Source organism: Microtus pennsylvanicus, chromosome 3, assembly GCF_037038515.1.
Source record: "Microtus pennsylvanicus isolate mMicPen1 chromosome 3, mMicPen1.hap1, whole genome shotgun sequence".
NCBI classification, from domain to species: Eukaryota; Metazoa; Chordata; class Mammalia; order Rodentia; family Cricetidae; genus Microtus; species Microtus pennsylvanicus.
This window is the reverse complement of record NC_134581.1, coordinates 42,249,222-42,275,416: the sequence shown is the minus strand read 5'-3', so window position 1 is coordinate 42,275,416 and position 26,195 is coordinate 42,249,222. Positions and strand designations below refer to the sequence as shown.

Below are 26,195 nucleotides of genomic sequence, written 5' to 3'. Positions count from 1 at the left end.
GTCTCAAAAAAAAAAATCATTTATCATCCTGGCAGTAGTTCCCAATTTAATAAACCCAAGCCCCCTTTTATGTTTGTAAATGGAGCCAAATAAGGTTTGTATATTGTTACTAGATTCTGCCCCCACATTCCCTTGACCCATGATGTTAGTATGTAGCACCATCTGGCCTAGAACTCCCTAAGTAGACCAGGCTGGCTACAAACTCACAAACTCTGCCTTTTGAGATCAAAGCTGTGTGCCACAGATGCCAGACAAATCAGTTATTTTTGAAGCTCTCTTTAAAGCCATTGTTTCTGTCCTGTAGTCCCTGCACTCTGGGGACTGAGGAGGAAGAATGGTCAGGCTGAAGGCAGTTTGGACTGTGTAGAAAGATGCTGTCTCTCATTGCTATCTTATGATTCCCACCTACTCACATGGCCCCTTGCTTCCTCCAGTTACTCCAGGTTATTTCTTCACTAGGATTTGAACATCTGCTTGGCTGGTGTCTAAGGAGGTCAGAAGAGGGCATTGGATCAGCTGGAACTGGAATTACAAACAGTTGTGAGCCAGAAATCGCTCTGCAAGAGCAGCTGGTACTCTTAACCACTGAGCAGTCTCCAACCCCTTACTCCAGATTTGATGGGATGGATTTGAGTTAGGGACATTGCTATGTGCCACTGTACCTGCTTTTCGTTAGGTTCATCGTGGTGGGGCAAGCACGTGGTAAGAGTGGCTTTGTCTGTGGCTCACTTTGCATCCACAGTCAGAAAGTAGAAAGAGGTTGGGCTGGAAAGATGGCTTAGAGGTTAAGAGCCCTGGCTGAGGTCCAAAGGTCCTGAGTTCAATTCCCAGCAACCCAGTCAATTCCCAGCCAGAAAGTAGAAAGAGGTTGGGCTGGAAAGATGGCTCAGAGATGATTAAGAGCATTCATTGGCTCAGGTCCAAAGGTCCTGAGTTCAATTCCCCGCAATCACATACCACATGGTGGCTCACAACCATCTGTAATGAGATCTAGACCCCTCTTCTGGCATGTAGGCACACATGCAGGGAGAACACTGCATACATAATAAATAAATAAATCCTAAAATAAAAAAGGAGAGAGATATGAATGCTGGTGCCTAAGTGGCTAGATAAGTTACTTTTCTTACTGTTGTGATAACACAGTTGATACAGATAACTTCATGGGGGAAGGTCTTTTTTTATCTCATAGTTTTAGAAGGGATAAAGTTCATCTTAGTGGGGATTGGATGAAGGCAGGAGGATGTGGCAGCAGGTCACATTGCTCATCTTCACCTTGAGTTCTCCTTTATAAAGCAGACCTCATCCCATGGGATGGTGTTGCCCATGTCCAAGATAGAGCTTCCCTTCTCAGTTAAAGATTTCTGGGGACACCCTCATTAGAGGTGAGTTACTACTGGGACTCTGGTGAAGATTATCTTCATGAGTGGCTTCCTCCTTTGTCCACTTCCCTTCCCTCTAGGACCCCGATCACATTCATTGTTTTCCCTTTCAGGTAAACCCGTCCAGAATTCTGCACCGACATGCCCAGAGAAGTGTCTCCTAAGCGATTTCGAACCCAGGCAAGCCGTCTTGAAGATTAACCAACACAGCAATGCTTTTCAGTCTTTTGAACTAGATTCGTTCAGTGCTTCATTTCCAACATTTTAATGTTTTCCAAAGTCATATTTTTCTTGCGGAACGTTTCTAGTATGTTGCTGACTTCCTCAGTATGGCTGAATTTCTTGCCTATTTTACCTTTCATCTATGTTGCTGCTTACTTTTAATTTTTTAACTTGATTCATTTGCTTGTTTGTATCCTCTTTGAAGCATTTTTTTAAAAAAAAACGTTTTACAAAATTATATTTATTTATCTTGGGTGTATGCACACACATGTACAGGCAGCATGACGCACATACAGAGGTCAGAGGACAGCCCGAGGGAGTCAGTTCTCTTTTTCTACCAAGTGAGTACCATGAATTAAACTCAGGCTTGGCAGAAGGTGCCTTTCCCTGCTGAACCATCTCAACGACCCCACGTTTAGTTACTCTTCTGTTGTCATAAAACACCGTGACCAAAGTGACTTTGAAAGAGTTTATTTTGGCTTATGGTTCCAGATAGATAAAGTCCACCATGGTGGTGCGGCCTGGCAGCAAGTGGTGGGCAGGATTGCAGGAGCAGGAAGCCGAGAAATCACCTCTTCAACCACAAACATGAAGCAGAGGGTGACCTGGAAGGGGACTGAGGCTGTGAACCCTTGAAACCTGCACTCCCGCAAGCTTCTGCACCACCTCCCCGACCACCACCACCAACTAGGGGCCTGTTTAAGTACCCGAGGCTGTGAGGGACATTTTCATTCAAACTTTCACATCCCAAGTGAATTTTTTTTTTTTACTAGTCAGCTTTTGACATTGCCTTCCATTATTCTATCAATTGTAGTATCTTTGGAGGAGTCATGCTGCTTTGCTCTTCCATGTTCCTTGTGTTCCTGCACTGTGATTTGGACGCCTGTTGGTTTAGAGCTCTCCTGGGTTTATATTTCAAGTCTTATTGAACAGCCTATTTTAGACAGCTCAATTCCCCAGTACAACTCAGAAAGGAGAAATCAAATTGCTGTAACATCAACAGCATTAAACTGTCCAAGATATAACATACAGATATATACTTAAAGTTAGTTAAAACCACTAATATATCACCAATGTTCATGAAGTAAAAATAAAATTACAAAATAAACAAAGAATGTGTCACAAAGTTAAGAATTATTTAGGGAAAAAAGACAAAAAAAAAAAGAACAAGCTGAACGCTAGAAGCATCATGGACATATATGAGGAAGTTACATGACATCAAAGAAGAGACAACATAACAAAAAATTCAACAGTAAAGAATATGCGGAATCTGTTTTCTACAGAGATGACAACTTTGGTAACCACAACCACGAGGAAGAAGAAGACTTTTCCAGTCACCTGAAATACTACAGACAATCTCAGGAATCTTTGCGGTCATCATTTTCTAAAGAATCAGAGAAAAAAGAGAGGACTAAAGGAAGCCTGCCAGGTACTGAATAGCAAATTAAAAGTTTTAATACTAGTCATGGACATATTTTGCTGAAGAAAATCAAAAGAAAAGAACACCATAGGGCAAGAGTCACTAAGGGGCCTAGTGTCTTCCCGGGCATGGATGACTTTCAGGAGGTACTGAGAACTTATGTGTAAGGCGGGGAAGACCTTTTTCATTTTTAAATCATTTGGTTGCAAAGAATGCATTGTGATTGTAATGCTACTATCTGAACCAAAGAAAAATTTCCAGCTGAGATCCAATGAATATGAGTAAAATCCTTCCAAGAGAAAAAAAAAAGAAAAAAATTACTTAGGGAAAATGTGGAAATCATTAATGAATGACATATAGGGAGGTAAGGGGAGGAGGAAATGGAGGTGAGGAGAGGTTAAATCAATGAAATGTAAAAGAGCAGGAGGAATGTAGAAGACATTTTCTGTCTTTAACAAAGACAGAAAAGAAAAAGGAAACCTCATAGTTTCCCAGGAGTTTGAAAGACAAATTGAATAAATGTAAGGGAAATAAAAAATAGAAATGAGAAGAATTTTTTTTGAGACGGGTTTTTTTTTTTTTTAAATGTAGTCTGGCTGTTCTAGAACTCTCTCTGTAACCAGTCTTACCTCAAACCCAGAGATGCCCCTGCCTTTGCCTCCCAAGTGCTGGGATGAAAGATGTGCTCCGCTCTACCCAACTGAGAGGGATTTTTATAAAAGAGTAAGACAGAGTCAAAATGTGAGTGAAAAAACAGTAGAGGAGGAAAGAGTGCAAAGCAGACACAGGAAGAATGAAAAGAAAGAAAACAGATTTTCCAGTCATGAAAATATGTGCATACACATCATATATAAATATACGATGAGGATTAACAAAAGCCCAACATGTGGTTTTTAAAATGTAGTCAAGTGAGAACCTTGCCAAGAGGCAGTAAATGGGGAAAACCCTGGACCAGACGGCTGGCTCCTGGTCCTCAGAACACGGAGACTGTTATGTGCTCTGGGTGGGGGAGTGTGGCTGAACCTGTGGCCTCGCCTTTCCTATGGCTTATGCTGCCGTGAGATCTGTGTTGGACACACTCCCAATGTCGGTCAGAGCTGTGTTCACTTTCATGGTTTCCCTTCTATGAATCAGGGCCTCTTTAGCGTTCCAGTCTGTGCGCCCTGCAGGGCCTCTCATCCTCTAATGTTGTGACCGGGACTTGTCTCCCAAGTGTGTTCAGACTGTGGGACTGACCCACACAGCACTGAGTTTGGTGCAGGTGGAGGGCCTGTCCCATGCTCTCAAGACCTTCCGAGGGCTAATCCCCACGCTGGAGGATGCTCTTCAGTCCTTGGGTCCACAGCCGTCCAGGGCAGTTTCCTCTGTCCTCCTGACCCAACTACCTGGGGAACGATGTCTCCCTGAAACCCGCAGCTGGTTTTGAGGTGAGCTTCTCTTGGTTAGGGGAGCCAGTCTTTTCACCAGGGCTGTGCTGGTTGGCTTTGGGATGGGGCTTCTTCTTCTCATGTGCCGGACTGTAGGTGCTCTGGCAACTTTTAACATTTTTATTTTTTCACTTTTCAGCTTTTTATCACCAAGTTTTTGAATTTCTGAAACTTTTTCTAATCTTTTTCCATTTTCTTTTTTAAAAAAAGAATACCGCTTTAAAAAAAGAGCACTCATTAAAAAAAGAGTTGATGCCTTAATTTCTTTTTTAAAGATTTTTAAAAAAATATTTATTTATTATATATACAATATTCTGTCTGCATGTATGCCTGCAGGCCAGAAGAGGGTACCAGATCTTGTTACAGATGGTTGTGAGTCACCATTTGGTTGCTGGGAATTGAACTCAGGACCTTTGGAGGAGCAGGCAGTCTCTCCAGCCCTGATGCCTCCATTTCTATGTGTCTAAGTCTGTCACCAAATGTGTATTGCGAGGATGAAGACCAAAACCTGGAACTTATAGCAACTTAAGTCTGCCCAGTTGGAATTAACCTTTGGTTCTATTTTTTCTTTTTTTTCTTTTTTTGGTTTTTCGAGACAGTGTTTCTCTGTGGTTTTGGAGCTTGTCCTGGAACTATCTCTTGTAGACCAGGCTGGTCTCGAACTCACAGAGATCCGCCTGCCTCTGCCTCCCGAGTGCTGGGATTAAAGGCGTGCGCCACCACCGCCCGGCTAACCTTTGGTTCTATTAATCTTGGAATGCAACATTATCCACTTATAGTCTGGAGTCCCTGGTTGCATTTTTTTGTCCACGACTACGAAATCAAATTTGGGAAGTAATTGAGTTACTCTGGCTTCTTTTGCTCATCACGGTGCCCCTAGTTGCCCCTTCTGGAATCTCTCTGTGGACCACTGTGGACGGAAAGATAAATCGCAGTTCCTACCCAGGACCTGCTGAATCGACTTCCACATCTTGATGTGATTCTCACATACACTTGAGTGTGATAAATACAGGTTTAGAACTTGGCTGTTTGTCCACACTTGAACCTGCTTCTCCTCCCTGTACTAGGGAGGTGAGGAGACCAGTCCAGCAGTAGCAGCTGTGCCAAGAGCCAGCTGCACCCCAGGGCACAGTCAGACATTCCTCACCGTACCCAAGTCCTGCTTGCACAGGGAGACGACCGCTAACAATAGGCTGCCCTTAGGACAGGGCACCAGGAACATCTTCAGACATTCAGCAGGGCGAACAAGGGCGGGACAGGAAAGGGAGGAAAGCAGTTCGTGCGTTTCCAAACCCTCACTCGGTCCAGGTGCCACTTCCCTTCTTTTAGGACACAGCTGTGCTCACATGCTCTGGTCGAAGTTTCTCTGGTTTCATTTTGACCCAAACGCAACTGTCACCCTCTAAAGTTCCTTTTTGGAATGAGAGAGTTTAAGTCTTCAGGCACTGCGTGTGCCTGTTTTCCTAGTCTTTGGCAGTTGCCCGCTTTTATGGGGTAGCCATGGTGAAACCTGAGTCATCTAAAGTCAGGGATGGTGCCAAATAGGGTGTCAGGGAAGCAGCGTCAGAGAACCTGGGCTGAGATCAGTAACTACTGGGGGACCGGCGCCCCTGGACGCTTTCATTCTCAGCACAGCCCTTCTGGCCAGACCCCAACTGTATGCTGACAAGTTGTTACAAACTCAGGATTCTAGTGAGGACTTCCCGTAGAAAACGTGTTTCTCAACAGCTACAAAATACACAAGCATCTTCCTAAGCAGCTGCTTCTGAGTTTCAAGTGGCATCACCTAAATGTTCCCCCCACTATGTTTTTTATTTTTATTTATTTATTTATTTAAATAAATACTAGGTGCTGGAGTCACACTCAAGGCTAGGCGCCCTCTTTTAACTCAGAGAAGCCATAACATATTCTTAGAAAGAAAAGTATACCTTAATTTTTATCTTAAGAAAAAAGTTTTACTCTGTTCTTATACATATAAGTAACTACCAATATATACCCGCCGGTGTGTGTGTGTGTGTGTGTGTGTGTGTGTGTGTGTGTCCAGGCACGCGCGCGCTTGCCATTTCCCTAAACTTCTGACTCATCGTCTGGGGGACAATGATTGATTTTTTTCCACTTCACATAGCTGCTTTGGATTGCTGCTCACAAGGATGGGCCTGTTTATTCACTCCGTGCATCGGCGGTAGAGCGCTAGAGTAAACAAGTCCCTGGTTCCCGGTGGCCAAGGAAGTGGGCGCCCTCTGTTTTCCCAGGGGAGCAGGGAAGGTGGGGCCAGGTTGTGGCCACCGCGTGCAGAGACCGCTTTTTTCAGCCACGGACGGGCAGCGTTAGCCCGGGAGAAGCCAGAAGCGCCATTGTGAAGCAGCGGGATGGGTGGAGCCATCAAGTCTCAATTTAGATCTCTCTGCTTTTAGGCGCGCCCATTTCAGATTGCTAAACCCTGGTGCGCAGTGGGGGAGAAAGGCAGGCAGGAGGTGGCCAGCCACACCCCGCAGCGCTCACATTTGGTGGGCTGCAGACCCCGCGGGCAGAAGCCGAGATGCGCTGCCGGAGCCTCCTGAGCGCTGCCCACTTTCTCTGCGTGTGCGCGACCGCACTGGCCGCCCCGGGGTAGGAGCGCGGGCCGGAGGGCGCGGGCGCAGGGGACGTGGGAGCGCGCGGCCTGCGGGACCCACCAGGGGGCTTTCTTAACTGTCCGTCTGCTGCGACAACTTGCCGAAGAAAGTCGTCCTAGCTCTAGCCCACGTTGCTCTGCCTTTTACCTCTCAACTTGTTGCTCCTAAATAATGTGTCTCTTTTTTCCCCCCAGAGACCTTTTTTTTCTTTTTCTTTTCTAAACAGGATGTTTCTACTTTGACACTGTCAGTGTGACTGAGGTGACCAGAGAGTGCCATATCAGAGATTATAGGAAGATTAACAAGAATTCGATAGTATAAAGTACTCCATTTCTCAAGTTTTTTTTTACCTTCAGCAAAGAAAATTACTATTTATTATTATTATTATTAATTATTATTCCTGGGGCTCATTTGTAACACAGGCTGGTCTAGGGACCCTGGGCGGTTCTGCCTCAGTAGCCCCGTGAGTGTCAGGGTGTTAGAAGGGCAGGTGTGCATAACCACACCGGGTCTCTTTGGGGGACTTAGATGCTTCCTGACCTGGAGGTTCCATTGCTGGCATTAATTTCAGAGAGTGATTTCAATCATTCCCCTTCTCTCGGGTAGATTAGGCAAGCGCGATTTGAGCAGTAAAAATGCAAATGCCCAGGTGTGTGTGTTTCCTAATAACGTGAAGATGAAGTCATTTCTGAGGAGACTCGGAGACTTGAATTCTGCAGTGGCTTCTGCGTGCTTTGTCTTCTCCTTTGGCTCCTGTGCATTTGAACCGTTTGAGGAATTACGTTTTTTGTAGCTTTTCCTGGCATTACTAAAAGGCAGTGGCACCGGTTCAATTGTACTTACTGTAGAGGAGTAGTGTGGAGACCTCACTTTCCAGGGAGTGGGCACGGTGGAGGTGTGCGGGAGGAGAGGAGGGACCGGAAACTGTGGTCGGGCTGTAAAATAAATGAATAGGTTTAATAATTTAAAAAGCTTTGATTTCCTTTGGTTGATAACTCTTTAGGTCTCGCTTTCTGGTGACAGCCCCAGGGACCATCAGGCCTGGAGCAAATGTGACGGTTGGTGTGGAGCTTCTGGAAAATGGTCCCCTGCAGGCCACTGTAAAGGCTCAGGTGTTAAAGAAGGCTTTCAACACCACGGTCACCGTCCTGGAAGCAGAAGGAGTCTTTGAAAGAGGTAAGATGCACTGCGCAGTCTCGCAGCAGCTGTAGTTGGACAATGGCAATAGAGCCGCGGGTTAGGCAGTGTAGCAGAACTCAGGTTTTCAGTGACCTCCAGAGTGCTCCTTTGATTCCCGAACCCGCGAAGTCTGAATTGTCCCTGAGTGTTCGTGCTACCAAGTGGACAAAGACCCGGGTTCTTCCCACGGGTGGCTGTGTCACATCTCTCCCGAGACTGCAGGAAGAGCGTCCGGAGTTTTCCACGTGGATGGTGTTTGTGGGCCAGGCCTGAAAACGGTGCTTGCTACTGCTGCTCGTGGACAGACAGACTGCAAGGAGCCTGGGAAATGTAGGCAAGAGTTTGCCGCAAGAGCCATGGGCAGAGCTAAACGCTTGTCTCACGGAATGTCAAGCTTAGTGGGTGAGGTGGATTTTACTAAACAGGCCAGTGGGAAGGAAAAGAAGGACATCACAGTCCCGTTTTGTGGAATAGTAGAGCCAGTTTTATTGAGCAAAAAACCCCCAATAACTTAAAAATGATGTGAGTGTGTGGGAAGGGGAAGGGGGCCATGTAAAAAAGTATCAACTATTTATAAAAAGAGCCAACATTTTTTGTGTCAGATTTGAATTCAAATCTGGTCCAGGATTATAATGGGCCCAGGAGTGTCTTTTTTTTTTTCTCCCAGGATTAAGGGGAAATTAAATCTAGGGATTATTAATTAACATACAAAACATCCTTCTTCCCTTAAAATGGGTATTTATTATATTTTTCCTGGTTGCAAGAGCACTATGTGCCCAGTGAGTGCAAATTCATAAGCATTGTCAGTAATGGTAATGAGCTCTATTAAGCCATACTCGGGTACCCACATATAAACACTGTTAACTAAAAGTGTATGTATATCAGAAACTGAGATGTAAGTTCCTCTATTGTGGAGTTATTTGTTTATTTTTAAATCATGTAAGAATATATAATGCAGGGTGGATGGGATTCCACATAGTTCTTTATATAAAGATGTATTCTTTACCAGTATAGGAAGACATCACCACGTGAGAGACAAGTTTGCGTATCTGTGACTCTCTCTCTACAGAAAGTGATAGGCTGAATAGGGGAACTGAAGCTGGGAATTCAGAAGAGGGTTCTCTGTGCTGGGGCTGGACTGTTTTATATGTGTGTGTGAGTTCACACGTGTGCATGCACATGTGGAGGCCAGAGGACAACCCATGTGTCATGGCTAAGGAGCTGTCCACCTTGTTTTGAGAAAGGGTCTGTGGCAGGCCTGGAGCTTGCTGCTGACCCTGGCTCTTAGAACTGCTGTGGTTCTAATGATGCTAAGGTCACTTCACGGCTGAGCAGCAGATTCCTCATCTGCCAACAGAGGTAATGCAACCGGCGTCTTGTACAGTTACCAAGTTAAAATCTTTTCGTATGTGGTCCTGCTAGGCTTTTGGTGCACAATAGCTCCTGGCGTCAGTAGTAATAGCCCTACAGAAACAGACAGAGAAAGCGTGTCCCTTCATACGTGGGGACAGATCTTAATTTCTACTCTTGGACTTATCATTTCTGAAAACGAACAAACCTTTGGTTATGGTAGTAGTATCAAACCAAAGGAGATAATTCCTAAGTAGTTTCACCTTCAGTATTTATTCATTAAGAATTTATGATTTTGAGGGCAGTTTCTCTGGAATGTACAGAACGTGAATGGTTTTGACAAATATTTGAGCTACACTTGGACATTTACACGCTCTTATTTCAGTTTTTAGATTTAGTTATATTTTATTTTGTGTATTAAGTGTTTGCTTGTATGTTTGCCGGTATGTGCACCATGTATATGCAGTGCCTGAGAGGGCCGGAAGGGGGCATCAGATCTCCTGGAAGTGTTATAGACAGGTATGAGCCACCATGTGGGTGCTGGGAATTGAACCCAGGTCCTCTGGAAGAGCAGCTAGTTCTCTTAACGGCTGAGCTGTCTCTCCTACTCTTAGTTTAGAATCCTGTTTTTTCCCACACTTTTCTTTATTACTTTCTCCTTTTTAACAAATAGCAACTACACTAGGGATTTATATTATTCCTTGGTTTGTATTAATTATTATTGTTATTTTTTGGGAGCATTCCTCATATGTTCAAGGTTAGAATGAATGACCCTAGACCAGAATGGATCTTTAAAAAGGAAAGTGGGAAAATGCTTCCCCCCTTGCTTTTGCTGGGTTATGAGGCCATTGAAACTCACATTGTTAGAGGCACTCTCCCTCTTTGAAAGGAGAGTCCCACTCTACAGTGGGAAGCTGGTAATTGTTCTCAGAGCAGATGCTTCCTGTAAAGGCAGGGCTTAAGGATGAAGACATTCCTGCCTCCTTCTCACATCCTTTGCGTTATCTGCCTGCAGCAGTTGAGATAGCATGCAGACGGACGAGGACTTCTGCAGGGCCTGAATCGTTATAGAATCGGTATTTTATTTTTTCCCATTACACAATTCAAGCAAGGTCATTTTCAGTCTAATTAGTTCAGCAGTTTCCTCACGGAAAGGTTTTAGTAGAGAGTTATGATCCAGCAGAGCTAAGGAGAGCGATGTTTCAAGTGGTTAGGAAACTCCCTGGGCCAGGGCTGTGGGCCACAGTACAAGAATAGATTAATTTGCATCACAAATACTATCGTTACTATTATTCGCAGATAGATTGCACAATGGGATTAACTTTATTTATTTTTTTTGGTGGGTTTTACATTAATTAATTTGTGTGTGTGTGTGTTTTGAGAGAGGTCCCATCTATCCTGGGCTGGCCTTGAACTCATTATATAGCTGAGGTTAGCATTGAACTCTGATCCTCCTGCTTCAGCTTTCCAAGTGTTTGACTTCTGGGCAGGCGTCATCAAGCCCTATAACAAGAACATACCCTAATACAGGCAGAGGAGTACGGCTCTTTGTCACGGATGATGTGTTTGTTTGACGTCTACGGGGATGGTCTGATAACGTGTGTGAACAGCAGTCTTTTGGGAAAATGTTCCTGCTAAGCTGTGTGGGGTTCTGCCTTTTCGGTACATGATCCAGTTCCTTGCCTTTATCACCCTCATCTCTGCAGCGAATACAGCTGGGTTCATAATCTCACTTTCCCTCTTATGCAAGAGGTGGTTCCACAAACATAATTAACAAAAGATAAAGGAACCTCAGCGGGTTGTGTTTGCCAGAGGAGAGAAGCCAGGCGCCTCTAGTGAGCCTTCCTCTTTCCTCTTGTGATGTCTTTGAAATCAACCTTCATTTCCTTTTCCCTTCTCCAATCTGAACAGTTTGTTTGGGAGCTTTCACTGTTTTTTTTTTTCCCAAACAAAATTTACTTCAAATAACAAAAAGCAACCTTTCTCTTAGTCAAAGAATTCATTGCCACTGGTTCTATATACACCTGGTTTAAGAAAAAGGCCTGAACTGGAGATGTCAATTGATGATGCCTGCCCGGGCATCTCTAGTGAGTCTCTCCCTATCTGGAGGCACTGTTTGCTTAGTTATTTGGTCTCTTTGAGACAGGGTCTCACTATGGATCCTTGGCTGGCCTGGAGCTCAACATGTAGACCAGGCTTGTCTTGAACTCGTGGAGATCCTCCTGCCTCTGCTTCCTGAGTGCTGGGATTAAAGGTGTGCTACCACCTCTACATTGTTTATATTTTGTGTTGCTTGGTTCGTTGCCTTCCCTTTGAGATAATGAGATGTAATAGTCTCCACATCTATGTCCTCTGATAACTTGGTTTTTGATTTTGTATTAAGCTCTTGGTGAGTTAATAGACTCTGTTTATTTATTTATTTATTTTTACTAAGGAAACCTCTGGGGCTGGAGAGATGGCTCAGCAGTTAAGAGCACTTGCTGCTTTTGCAGAGGACCTGAGTTCTGTACCCAGTACCGCCCACATTGGGTAGCTCATAATTGTCTGTAATTCTAGTTCCAGGGCACCTCACACCCTCTTCTGGACTCTGTGAGCAAGTGTTTAGTATTTAAAATACAGAATTTGAAATATTAAAATTTCCCTTTCATGTAAGGTATTAGCTAAGAAATGATGCAGCCTAGCACAATGGTCGTTTGGTGGGGACAGTGCTGTCAGAGGTACCTTTCATCTGTGTAGATCAAGATCTGCCCCGTGGTTTTTATGAAAGTACATTAATTAGTGTAGTGTGTAGGCGGATCCCCGGGCAGGTTTATACAGGCAACTTTGCAAGCAGAACTCAGTCTAAACCTGTGGTTACATGAGAATTACTTCTAAAGGGCGTAGGTTCTTCATTTATATATCTTCGCCATTGTGTGGGGTAGATATTAGTTGGGGTAGATATGGAGGGTAGAGGACCTAGACATGCGTGCCTGTGGAGTCAGGCTGCATGGTTGCAGGTGCTGACCATTCCGTTGAGTGGTTTGTTTTTGGCTGTGGGGCATGAGGACTGCAGTGGGCTCCAGTGTCATCACCTCATAGTGACTTCCGACTTAACATGATTATAGCCTTATTGTGAGGATTAAATGAAGAAAGATTTAAAGCTCTTAGCAGGAAATAGCTATGGTTATTAGGGAAGAGTATCAATTATTCATGTCCAAGGCGATTATTACTCTCCTCTTGAGATGACCTTGGAACTCTATGAAAGGCACCTTTGTTATGGGAATGGGAAGGTATACAGCGCATGGATTTGCTTCTAATGCCGAGCATGAAGCATTTAATTTCTGCTACCCAATGAAACAGGTACTATTATGTTAATGTTGGAGACTGAAGCTAAGAGAGTTAGTTTCCCTGACTTAAACAAGTCCTTTAGTGAATGATGAAGCCCGAATCTGAGGTTAGTTCTGTCTGGGTGCATTGTGTATCTGCTTTCCTCTAAAACTTCTTCGGATTTGCTTGCAGTGGACAAGATTCACCTTTTTAAAATCAAGTTTAATGCTTTTAAGTGATTTATTATTTGTATCAGTGTTTTGCCTGCATGTATATGTTGTGTGAGGGTGTTACACCCTAGAGTTATAGACAGTTGTGAGCTGTCATGTGGGTGCTGGTATGTATTTGAACCTGGGTCCTCTGGAAGAGCAGTGAGTGCTCTCAACCGCTGAGCCATCTCTCCAGCCCCAAGACTCACCTTTACAGAGGCCTAACATGGTTCTAAAGCACTGCAAGGGGGATTAGGCCTGGTGCTACACACCTGCCATCCCAATACTTAAGGGGCTGAAGCAGAAAGGTGGAATTTGAGGCCAGCCTGGGCTACATACAGGAGACTCTGTCCCCAAACAAAACAAAAACGACGACAACAACAATCACAAAAGAATTGTAAGACGAAATGCCACCTTCTCTCTGAATTTACAATCGACCACTGTAAAGGTTTGGACCTGGAAGAGGATGTCGGAGTTAAGTCAACTCAATTGCCTAATTTATGACTAAGGAGGGGCCTGGTGTCTGGGGCCCTGCCCAAAGCCTAATTGCTTGTTGCTGGCAAAGCTGGAAATGGATCCTCCTTCTCCAGATCTTCAGCCCAGTGTTCTTTCCGCTGTCTTCTAGCAAACTTTCCTAACGTGTGCGGAAGCTGTGTCTGAGAACTAGGCTATGTTTACAGATGTTGATTCTTCTGATATGGGAGGGAAAAAAAGGCTAGTGAATCTTAAAAACCCCTGAGAGCTGTGCAGTGTCCTGTTCTGGTTCAGTGTGGAGTCGCTCTTGACGGACTGCGGAGAGACAGCGGGGGAATCGGTCAGGGCACATCTGAGATCTAAATTCCATCGCCGTGTTTCTCAAGGGGCGAACTGCACTTACAAAGTGCACTTTCATTTTCTGAAAGCCACCTTTCAGACATTGCTAAGGTCCAGGTGCCTCAGTCTCTTCTACCATCATCACAGTTGATTTTCAGTGACATTAAATGAGAACACCTACCTGCTAGTGTCTCCCAAATTGTACTTGACCAAACTTTGGAAAGTCTGCCAGTGAGAGGCAAGTCCTGGCAAGCTTGATGACTCACCCTCTGAGAGAAGGGCCCTTCCTGAATTTCTATGCTTGCTTTTCAAGTATCCCCCAACCTTAAGCATTGGTGTTAATTTTCAGCAGTGAAATAATATGTTTGGGATTTGTGAATCAGTGATTGAATGAAGTTGACAGTAAACATACTAATTCTTTAAACTTCAAGTTAAACATGCATTGCTCATCTAACACCAAATGAGTCACTGTCCCCGTGACTCACGGAAGGGCTGTGGTGGAAATAGAAGGCAGATCCTATAAGAATTTGGGATGGGTTGCTGTGGAGCCTTTATGTTCTTTTAAGTAGGCTTTGTAATGCTAAAACTTGTCATGTTCTCAAAGACGTTTCTCTTCATTAATCTAATATTCCACGGAAGAATGAGGGGTGAGCAATAAGAGGAAGGATAACATTGGAGAAGCCAGAAGAATAATACTTGAAACTCAAAGTGTAAAGCGGAGTGAGTGTGGTGGCTCGTACCCATAATCCCAGAATTTGGGAGGCTGAGGCAGGGGGATTGCCATGAGTTTGAGTCCAGCCTGGCTTACAGAGTGAGACTTGGTTTCAAGAAACCAAACTGGCCAGGCAGTGGTGGCCTTTAATCCCAGCCCTTGGGAGGCAGAGACAGGCGGATCTCAATGTTTGAGGCCATCTGGTGCACAGATCAGGTTTCCTGACAGCCAGGGCTACATAGAGAAACCCTGTCTCAGAAAACCCAAAAAGCAAAACAAACAAGCCAAACCAAGCAACACAATCACAGAAAGAACACAAACTCTCCCCTCCCCTAAAGAGTGCAGAGATTGGTGTGCGTGGGTACTACATTTGAGAGACGTGGGAGGGAGAAGCCCTGGGTGTTCTTTCTTAGGAGAGGGAGTGACTACAGGTAGCTTAATGGATTGCACATCACAAAGCTACTCGAGGTGCCAGTTAGATGGTTGAGCAGGTAGAAACACTTGCCACCCAGCCTGAAATCCGTAGTTTAGTCCCTAGGACCCACCCACACATGAGAAAGAAAGATCTGTGTCGACAGTGGTGTCTTCTGATCTTCATACATGTTCTATGGCATGCGTGCATGCCCGCGCACGCTCACACACACACATAATTAAAAAATGTAAAAATATTTGGGTGCTGGTGGCACACACCTTTAATCGCAGCACGTGGGAGGCAGACAGGCCAATCTCTGAGTTTGAGGTCAACCTGGTCTACAGAGTGAGTTCTAGGATAACCAGAGCTACACAGAGAAACCTTGTCTTGAAATCTAACTCCCCCAAAAAACTGTAAAAAAAAAGCTACAAGGTAATTTTGAAAGTTTAAATGATAAAGAATTGTTAAATGTGTGATTTATGATTTAAAATTCACACAATCTATATATGCATTGAAACTTCACATTGCGTTTCACAAATGTGTATAACTTTAATGTACCCATTACGTTAAAGAAAATGTGTGGCTTGAAAGATTGGGCCAGTTCTAGTCTCACACACTGTGTGTACCCGGATAGGAAGATACATTCCTTCCCGTGTATGCAGATGAAATTCCACACGGTTTACAAACAGCGCTTCTCCTCTTTGACTCGGCACCATGTGGTACCTTCTACTTTTATAGGGGCTCCAGGCGCCCATTCATGACCCCCCTCCTTGACTAGGAGGTGCTTGGTGTTTGGCGGGAGTCATCATTCCACGCGTGCGTTAGAGGAGGGAGGCTGTGCAGGAGTGATGAGCTGGTTTCCAGGACGGCAGTGGGAAGGGCAGTCTCGAGAGGCAGGTAGCGGCTCTGTGGTTACTGAATACATGCTTCGGCTTTTCTCTGAGAGTCTGCGAGAGGGAGTCCGGGGAGGCACCTAGGTGGAGGCATCTGACAGATGGTTTTGAAATTATAGCTGAGGGAAAATTTAAGGCCTTGTTTTCATAGGGAATGATAGTACTTAAGATGGCAAGACTACCTGAGCTGCACAAGAGAGACGATTTATAAGAATACGGATGATGGCAGGAGCTTGGGTGAGGAAACAAGCCAATGGCAGTCATAGGCAGACAGGAGTGGGGGACGTGGAAGACGGTGTGAGCCTCAGAAAGCCAGGGGAGAAAGGAAAGTTCTAGGCACAAAGTTTATTGTTGTTCTTTTTGACACGGAGTCTCATTATGTAGCCAAGACTGGCCTCAAGCTTGTGATTCTCCCGTCTCTCTTTTCTGAGCATTGAGACATACAGGTGTCTGACCCTCCCCAGTGCCACTTCCTCATGTGATGAAAGACAAGACAAGAGTACGGGTAAGAGCGAAGAGTAAGATTAACGTGGAATTTGAGGAAGACTTTGGCATAGCTATAACCTTCCTCTAAACTGTGTAGATCTGGCTACCTTCTTCTAGGTGGGGCAAAGGAGAGGAATGTCAAAAAGAAAAACAGTGGTGAACCCTGGTGGTTGACCATTGTTGGAACAAAAGGTCTGGGTCTTGTGTGTATGTGTGTGTGTGCATGCAAGAGCAAAATAGAGAGGGCTGACCAGGCGGTGGTGGCACATGCCTTTAATCCCAACAGTCAGGAGGAAGAGGCAGGCAGATCTCTGTGAGTTTGAGGCCAGCCTGGTCTACAGAGTGAGTTTCAGGATGGCCAGGGCTACACAGGGAAACCCTGTCTCAGAGAGAGAGAGAGAGAGAGAGAGAGAGAGAGAGAGAGAGAGAGAGAGAGAGAGAGAGAGAGAGAGAGAGAGAGAGAGCGCGAGAGCGCTGTTTGTGATGGAGGTGTGCGTCCTTACAGGTGTAAGGGGATGAGCTGAGTTTATTCCCGCCATGGTGGCTAGTGTATAAGGTGGCGTTCTGACTCCCCATATTTTGGGTCTAGGTCAAGCAGTCTTACAAAGGTGCATGACGGGGCTTGCGGTGGAGGATTGTGGTGGGTCCCAGTCTTGCTTTCTTTTCTACCCTTTACTTTTCATAGAAAAGTTCTTGGAATCGACTTTCTGTAGATGATTAGTGTGTGTTGTGTGTGCAAAAGTATGTATTTCATGACGACATTCTCATGTGCATCTGTCATGTTTGCCCTCCCTTCCCTCGTTCCCATCCCTCCTGGTTGTCTCTGTCTCCTCTCTCTAACTGGTTTCCTTCTTTTATGTCATCTATGGAGCATCCCACATAGAAGGGAAAGCTCATAGGACCTGTATTTGTGTGTTGCCTTGGTTTGCCTCCAAGGCCCTGGCTGAACTAGCTTGAAGATCTAGTCGGGGAATAGCAATGGGTAACATGTGGGCAGATCTGTGGGGCTTTGGGTTTGGAGGAAATGATTCATGAATTGAAGTCTAAAAACCAGACTGAGTGTTGAAGAAGGAGGCATAAGCGAAGAGGAATGTTTTCTAAGAATACCCCGTAGCTTCCTTGCAGCAAGCACAGTTAGGGATTTATGTTTATGAAAGTATAGCTGCAGAATCGTTTAGCATTACTCTGTTGAAATGTGTTAAATATCATCTTAAGGACTAGAAAGCAGGCATTCTTTATATTTATTGTGTGCCAAACTCTATGAGATTATATTGTAACGACTGTTTCGGAAATACTTGGGTCTGTGCTATCCTATTAGGCACAGCGGGTCAAAATGGGAGTACTAAAGCCGTATTGAAACAGAACTCTTTTTATTTGTTTTTTTCTTTTTCTTTTTAATTTAATTAGTTAATTTTTACATTCCTACTGCAGGCTCCCCTCCTTCCTCTCCTCCCACTCCCTCCTCCCACCTCTCCTCTGCCTCATCCCCAACCCACCCCTCCTCATATTTGCTCAGGAAGGGGCAGGCCTCCCATGGGCTTCAGCAAAGCCTGGCACATCAAGCTGCCACGAGACCAGGCACCTCTCTCTGTACTCAGGCTGGGCAAGGCAATCCAGCCTGAGGCATAGGTTCCCAAGAACCAGCTGATGCCCCAGGGACAGTCCCTGCTCCCGTTTGCCAGAAATCCCACAAATAGACCAAGCTATTCAACTGTCATATATATTAGTCAGTCCCATGCAGGCTCCCTGGTTGTTGGTTCAGATTCTGTGAGTTCTCATGAGCCATGCTAGCCATTTCTGTGGGTTTTCCTCCCATGTCTCTGACTCCCTGGCTCCTATAGTCCCTTCTCTCTCAGCAGAACTCCTGGAGCTTAGTTCAGCGTTTGGCCTTGGGTCTCTGAATCTGCCTCCATTAGTCACTGAATGAAGGTTCCCCTGGCAACCAGGGTAGTCACCAAACCGACCACAGGGGATGGCCAGGGAACTGACCTCGTTTGCTTGCTATGTAGACCATGCTTGGCCTCGAATTCACAGAGATTTAAGTACTTCTACCTCCTGAGTACTGGAATTGGAATTAAAACATGTGCCACGAGGCTTAATCTCACGTGTAGTTTTTGAGCATGTGGATTGAGGCTTGTATGACTTTAGGTGAGCTATGGCTATAAAGTACACACTGGATTTTGAATATTGGTACCAAAAAAGCAATAAGCTCATTCTTTTCTTATGTGTTTAACGATAGTATTTTGAACATTTTGGGTTAAATAAGACTTGTTTTTGAGCTTAATTCCACTCACTTCTTTTTTATTGTTGCCAATACACTGCTTTCAAACCCTGATCACAATACCTGGTATAAAGTAACATTTCAAAGACATTAGCTGTCTTTCCTTTGGCATTTACCAGTTGGCAGACATGGAGGTTCCTCCCTACTCCTGAGCAAAATCATGGCCTCTCTGTTGTTGGCTTTAGTGGACATTCAATCTTGTTCCTTGAGGGAGGAGGAGGGAGTCTCCCCACAGCGCACCATGGGGGGCGGGGGGTGGACAGACTTTTCCTGCAGAGGTAAATGTAGGTTTTGCTGTAGACTTTTGTCTTTGCTGCCCTTACTTGACACTACCTTATAGCTTCGCAGCAGCTGGAGAGAAATGAACTTTAGAGTCTGTATGCTGCTGACGCACAGTGAAAAATTGTTCTTCCCCATTTGTTTATAAATGAAAAGCCATTCTTAGTTCATAAAGTACATAAAAAGCGTGGGCTAAGTTTGGTCTGCAGGCTGTAGATTGCCTGCCTTGCCATGGCAAGCACTCTTGTACATTTCAAAGTCAAGAACCTGGCCTGACTCTTGCTTTTATGTTTGTGTTGAGCCTTAGTTTAAAGTTTTCTTACTTTAGTTTCTGCTTAACCTAATTTCGCTGAGCCATATACATGGAATGAAGCATTATGTTCGAATGCCATATTTAGCGAAATATTTATAAGCAAGGGGAGGCAGGAAAAAACAACAGGAATATGAAAGAGTCCAAAGGAAGGTTTAAAAGAGATTGTGAAATACTTGTATTTTTTGTATGGACTCAACTAATTAGTTTTTTCTTTCTTTTTTCTTTTCTTTTTTTTTGCTAAAATGACAGTTAACTGTTAAAGAGAAACACCGTGTTTTAAAGTTCTATTTTTCACATATTTGTGGTGGATAGTTGTTTATCTTTTGCAGTTCATCTGGAGATGGAATAATTTCTACATAAATAGAGGATATTGAATAAACTGGTAAAGAGGCAAAACATATTAACAGTGGGGCGAAACCCAAGTTTATTTTTGCACATGACTGCTTAGCAGGGCTGCCAAAGATATTAAGTTGTGTAGACATATAGGGAAAAAAATCCTTTTTTTTTCTCATAGAGAGTATTTCTGGACCTAGTTTTATTTCCAAATGTACACTGCTTGTTCTGGTCAACGATTCTCCAGGGCCTCTTGGTGAGGACAGGCGTCAGGCAGCAGATGTCTTACAGAGCATGTTTCAAAAGTTAAGGAAAGGTTCGTTCTTGTGGATGTTTATTACACAACTTAAAAATAGCTTCGACTCTATTTGTAAATCAAATGGCCGTTTTTTTTCCTTTTTTTTTTTTTCCGGCCATGCCAAGTGTGAAGTCAGCAAACAAGGCTTCTTTTGAGGTGCTGGCTGCTGTGGGGCAGAGGCAGCAGTCCCGAAGGCTCTGAGATGGCCTCGCTCTGGTCAGATGCGAAAGCGACCGGAAGAACGAGTAAGAAAGGACCTTACATAAGAGAGCGCATCCTCAGGACTGCGAGAGTGTGTACCGTGTACCGCCATTCAGTAGTGAGTGTGTACCGCCATTCAGTAGTCATTTCCCACGTCTGAGTGAAACCTGGCCAAAAGAGGAAAGCAATGCTCCCAAAGGTTTGCAAATACCATCTCTTCACTCTCAACCTAGCAATGGCAGAGAAAGGGGCTATTATTTCCCATCTCTCCTGCTTCCCTGCCCCACTCCTCCCTTTATTGGTTGGGGGACCCAAGTTATTGTAAAATCTTTTGACTTTCAAATAAGTCCGATGCTAGCACTTAGTAAATTCCTAGGAAATTCCAAGTATTTTTCTAAGTATTTTTGCTAGCACTTAATAAGTTCCTAGGAAATTCCAAGTATTTTTAAATTTAAAGAGAAGACAGCAAAAGCAATAAATGACATTAAGCATTTAAAGCTGACCTTTTAATAAGGACTCATGAGATTAGTGGCAGGCCTTGAGTGTGTCTCTCTACACAGTGCCTGAGGCACTCCCCATATCCAGTAGGAGCTAGAGGGGCTGAGAGATCTCTGCTTCTGTTCCTCTCACTGCTGGCTTCTGTATCTTTCCTGGTTCCGGGTCTGGAACCCATGTGCGACCCAAGCATGCAATTCCTCCCGCTTTGCTCTCATGGGAAACCCTTCAAAGGTGAGGGCTGAATAAAAGCTACCCCCCCCCCAAAGTAACAAAACAAGTACGACTGAGAAATGAGCTTTCTAGCGAGCCCGTGTGGAACTGCCAGCGCTCGTCCTCCTGTTAACCAGCGTAAGGGAGTCATTCACTGTAGATCGCCAGCTGCTTTCCTCTCTCCTGATGTCACTTGGGTAGAAATCAGAGCCCACATGCCCACCCCTCCTCAGTCTTTGTAAAGCTGGTGGCCCCGAGAGGTGGCCTGCGTGTCAGACCAGTGTGGAAAGGAAGTACATTGTTTCCGCCATTCCCTGGTCTGACAAAATAGCCAGCCCCGAAAATGTATCCTAAAGCAATGGAATCTAAGTACCTCTCAGGAACCGGCTGGTGTGTTGGGGCACGGCTCTCCACAGTTCAGCTTTTCCTTCTGGATTCTGGTGTGGCACACTGTGGTGGCTGCTGTCTTATAACGCCCACATCCACTGTAGGAGAAAGGCTCTTTCAGCCACACCGCGGGGTGGGTCCGCTTTGTGGGCTCTCTCTCTTTTAAAGACAGGATTTCTTTGTGTAACAGTCCTGTAACTCCCTTTGTAGACCACGATGGCCTTGAACTCATAGAGATCCACCTGCCTCTGCCTCCGGGTGCTGAGATTAAAGGAAGTGTGCCCGAGCATCCTGCTTTTGTGGTCCTGTTAGCTAGAAACCCGACTTGCTCAGGGTTGCCCCCTCCTGGGGGATGGCTTGTATAGGTGCCAGGATCCACTCAGGGGCTGAGGAAAGCAAGGACTCGTTAAACCCCTATGATTAAGGAATTGGGGCTATTCACAAACAGACCAACCAAACAAAACTCTGACAATAGCCATCAATACAAGAGATGTAAACTGCTAAGCATACCGAGACCATCCAGAACAGGGTCTAATGCCGGGACCCAAGAGTCAGGCTGCCAACTGAGACTTGGGTGATCCAGGGCTTCAGATCTCGTTTGTAAAATAAGAATAATAGGATTATTGGATCATTCACCCAGAACACCTCTTTCCATGAAGCTCCTACTTTGAAAGGAAACTACACTGAACCGAACTGAAATGGCAACCCCGAGGTGTCGCAGCTTTTACACTTGGTGCAAGCTACCGAATAAGCTCACGGGCCGACACTTTACTTCATTTCTGTCTTTTGAAGATAGTTGGAGTGTAGGTCTGTGGAAACGTATATATCGCTTTGGTTCATAAAAATGGAAAAAAATTCTGTCAGATCTGTTTCCTGTTTTATTTTTTTTTCTAAAGAAAACTTTCAGATTCCCATCCTCCAGGACACAGCGGTAGAAGAGAAATATAATTCAACAATATAAATAGTTGAACATTCTCCCATGGCTGCATTACAGAAGAAAATGAAGCAGATACAATTAATTTTGGCAGCATACTCTGTTTGAGCTAGGTGATGTATTATTTGCAATTACAGATAGTGTGATTGCACAGAATCCTTATAAAAGCCCTTGCTGGAAGTCTCTATCTCTTCTTCTAAGTCTTAGGACTCAGAGGCCTTTTACAGGTGTCTCATGCCTCTGGTGCCTGCTCTATGGGACAGCATAGCTTGCGAGGCTTGCTGGAGCTTTTCCCTTTTATCCCCACGTGCTTGTGATTTGTTCTCATATTAGTTATTTTCGCGCTCAGGCTGGCTTCGAACTTGCGGTCCTCCTGCTTCAGCCTCCCGGGTGCTGGATTGTCTTGTGCTCTCCACTCCAGGCTTAGCTTTGCGAGGTAATATGTGTGTGTGTGTGTGTGTGTGTGTGTGTGTGTGTTGAGACAGGGTTTCTTTATGAAGCCCTGGGCGTCCTGAGACTCACTCTGTAGACCAAGCTGGCCTCGAACTCACAGAGATCTGCCCGCCTCTGCCTCCAGGGTGCTGGGGTTAAAGGTGTGCTAAGCTGCTGCTGTCACCACCACCACCCCCCAGCTGCTAGGTAATCTTGTTTGTTTCAAAGTTTTTTCTTGCTGGGAATGAACTATCTGAAAGTTTAGTAATTTAACACAAATTAAATGTTTGTTGACGATTTCTCACAGGTGACTCCTGGCTCGCATGCGCCAGACTCAGGATCATATTTCAGAATTCGGGCCCTGAGGTTTCGCCTGTGCTTCCTGTCTGAAGCGTTCCTTTGCTCTCACTTAGCTGTGTATTAATTACACATGGAAGCATGAACTCACTGAGTTTCGTTTTGTTTGGTGGGGTATAATCCACTGTTTATTCAGTGTTTAAGCTGTTTGGTCGTCATGCTTTTTTTTTTTATGGCATGTGCGTGTCTGCATGTTCTTGTGTGTGTGCCTGGGGTCATGTCTCCGCACGTTGGCTCTGGAGCTCCATGCAAGTCATCTTTCTCAGTCACTGGCCACCTTATTTTTTGAAACAGAGTCTTGCACTACCCTGAGCAAGCCGATTTATCTGGGCTGGCTGGCCTGTGGGTGGCCTCCTGCCTCTGCCTTCTGAGCCTCAGGATTACAGGCACTGTAATATTATTACACCACTGCATGTGGCTTTCAACATGGGTTCTGGGTTATGGATTCAGGTTCTTGCAGGTGCGTGTGTGTGTGTGTTCATGTGTGTGCATGTGTACGTACATGCGTGTGCATGCAACACTTTAGTCACTGAGCCATCTTCTTATTACCTACCCCATAATACTTTAAGTTGTAGAAACAACCTCCATTTGTGCTGAGGTATCTGGTGCGATATTGTCTACACAGCAACGTCTACTCTACAGGTAGATGTTAGTGTCTACACAGCAATGTTTTCTCTACAGATGTTAGTCTCAATTTCATTTTTTCCTGATGTAATAGAACATTTAACAACATGGGGCTGGGGAAATGGCTTAGTAGTTAAAATCGAGTACTGTTCTTCCAAAGGATCTGAGTTTGGTTCCCAGTAATTACACTGCCTGTAACTCTAGCTCCAGAGGGTCCAGCTTCCTATTCTGGCAGGCACCTGCACTCATGTGCACAGATGCATACACATAAACATGTAGTTAAAAAATCTTTCAGCATAGTACTTTGCAGGGTTTTTCAAAGCACTATGCCTTTCTTCCACAAAAGAAAGACAATCAGACATGGTGGCTCATGGTTGTAATCTCAGTGCTTGGGAGAACGGAGGCGGGAAGATCGCCTCAAGTGGAAGGAAAGCCAGATTTACTTCTTGAGTGTGTATAGAGAATCTACTTAGTGAGTTCCAGGCTAGCTAGGGCTGCATAGTGAGACTTTATCTTAAACAAACAAGCCAACCAGCAAGCAAGCAAACAAACAAACAAGGGAGAAAAAGAAAAAACAAGCAACCACCCCCTTTTTTTGGGTTGAAACTCAGGGTCTCAGGATGCTGGGCAAGCGCTTTTTACCACTGAGTTACAGTTGTAGCCACCACATATTTCTGAAAGACAGACTTTACTTGTCACATTTCTCTACCAGCTCAGAAACATTGTAGCCTTTTAACACCCTGCCCCACAACACTCCCTAGGTTTTCTGTAACTCAATAATAGGTTTCTCCACTGAAACAGTAAGCCAGATCAAACCAAACTGAAAAAGTAAAAACAAGTTTACTTGAGCAAAGCAACTCCTGGGTGGGTTCTCCAGTTCCAGAGATTGAGGCTGGAGAAGTCACGCCTGAACTAAACCAAGATTATGTAGCCTGTAGGTGAGGGGTGATGACATGTCAGACACAAGCTAAGTTTATGCCTAGGTCAAAAGCTGAATGCTTTAGGCAGGGACTTGGGCAGCCGGCATCTTCAGGGGAGGAAACTAGTAGCTGCCAAGAATGCGGAACTGGGCTTTTTGGTGTCTTTCCTTTATGCAGAGATTCTCTGAGTGGGCAGGGTCTAGAGAGAGAGGAATGGGGCTTTCTGAGTCATGCAGGGGTGAGCTGGAGATTCCTACTGAACATCCCTACCTTTTTTGGTATATAGGCACCGGTTCAAATCTGGCTACTTGCTGTTGGCAAGGGACAACATGGAGAGGGGGAGTCAGGAGTTGGTGGGCTCATGCTCAGCGGGAGGTATGGGTGAAGAAGCATTTGGTTAACTGCCACCCTGGAGACCTCATGAATCCATTCCAGGAGGAACAGGCAGGTTGCTAGGAGAAAAAAAATAGACAGATCACCGCTGGCCCTGTGAGTGGGGTTAGCTATGGGAAGAGTGAGGACTCCCAGAAAGAATGGAAGGGAGATGTGCCCTGGTTGTATTGGCAAAGTTCTTCAGGTGATTTGTGGAATGACTCAATATTAGTTTCCACCAGACCAGATTCACTGATACAGTAGCAGCACCCTGTCCCCAAGAACATGCAAATGTCTGCAAAACAGCTGGAACAGACTTACACCTTGGTGTCACAGCAAAGGTTATAGCTTTGGGTTAAAAGGCATGGACACTTTGAGGGAAAAAATATAGCCCAGAAGACAGAAGAGACAAAGGTGAATGAGCAAGACACAAGGGCTTGATCACCCCGGCCACTCATTGAGACATTCTGGAAAACTGGAGGGTTCAGGGTCCAGGTGCTGGGAAGACAGTTTATCCTGGGTGGGTGTTGAGCCTATAGAGGTGGTATCAGCTCTGACATCCCAGGAGCTTGGTAACTGTGGTGAGGATCACAGTGTAGGGTCCTAAACATTGGGGCTCTAGAGATTTAGAAGATAACTGCTTGAGGAGTCCCCTGGGAAGAAGTGAGGTGGGCTCAGGAGCAGTTGGGTGTGTCTGCGTGTGGGCAGGGAGGTATCTGTCAGCATGTGAACAACGAAGGGACCGTAGGAGGGGACCATAGGAGGGAAAGATGGGGTAGGTACCCTGCGAATGGAGGGATATAGGCTGGGAGGTGGTGTTGAGAAGGAATGGCCTTCCATAAAGGAGCTCAAAAGGGCTTAGGCTTGTAGGAGAGTGTGGGGTGACCAGGAAGTGGGTGTGGGCAATGGGAAGCAGGACGGGCCAAGATAATCTGAGTTCAATAGGATTGGTGAGTTGTTGTTGAGTCTATTGGCCCTCTCAACCTTTCCCAAGAATTGTGGTGGTAGGGGATGTGGAGTTTCCAGGAGATGTTGAGGGCTTCAGAGATGAGTTCGATGACCGTGGAAGTTAAAGCTGGCTCACTGTCTGTTTGGATGGTCTGTGGAATGCTGAACCAGGGATGATGTGGTCCAGGAGTACCTGAGCCACCACATCAAATAGGGGCTCTAATAAGTGGAACAAAGCCTTGGGGTCTATATGTAAGGTTTGGTGGATGATGGAGAGTTTCTGATCCTGGGGGAGGATGAGGTGGTTATTAAAGTAGAACCAGCTGTCTTTTGTCTGTGTGGCCCCTTTATTCAGGAGTTTGACCCTCTCCTCTGGTTAATAACA

The 26,195-nt window shown here is 45.1% G+C and overlaps 1 protein-coding gene across 1 annotated transcript in view; it reads left to right on the top strand.

The window, feature by feature from the left end:
* Positions 1-6,610: 6,610 nt before the first annotated feature.
* The window catches only part of Cd109 (CD109 molecule), a 112,542-nt gene continuing 92,957 nt past the window's right edge, over positions 6,611-26,195 (top strand). Inside the window, exons 1-2 of the mRNA XM_075965138.1 lie at positions 6,611-7,058; positions 8,067-8,239. Coding sequence (XP_075821253.1) covers positions 6,988-7,058; positions 8,067-8,239 — 244 coding nt within the window. The 5' untranslated portion in view covers positions 6,611-6,987. The remainder of the gene's footprint in view (positions 7,059-8,066; positions 8,240-26,195) is intronic.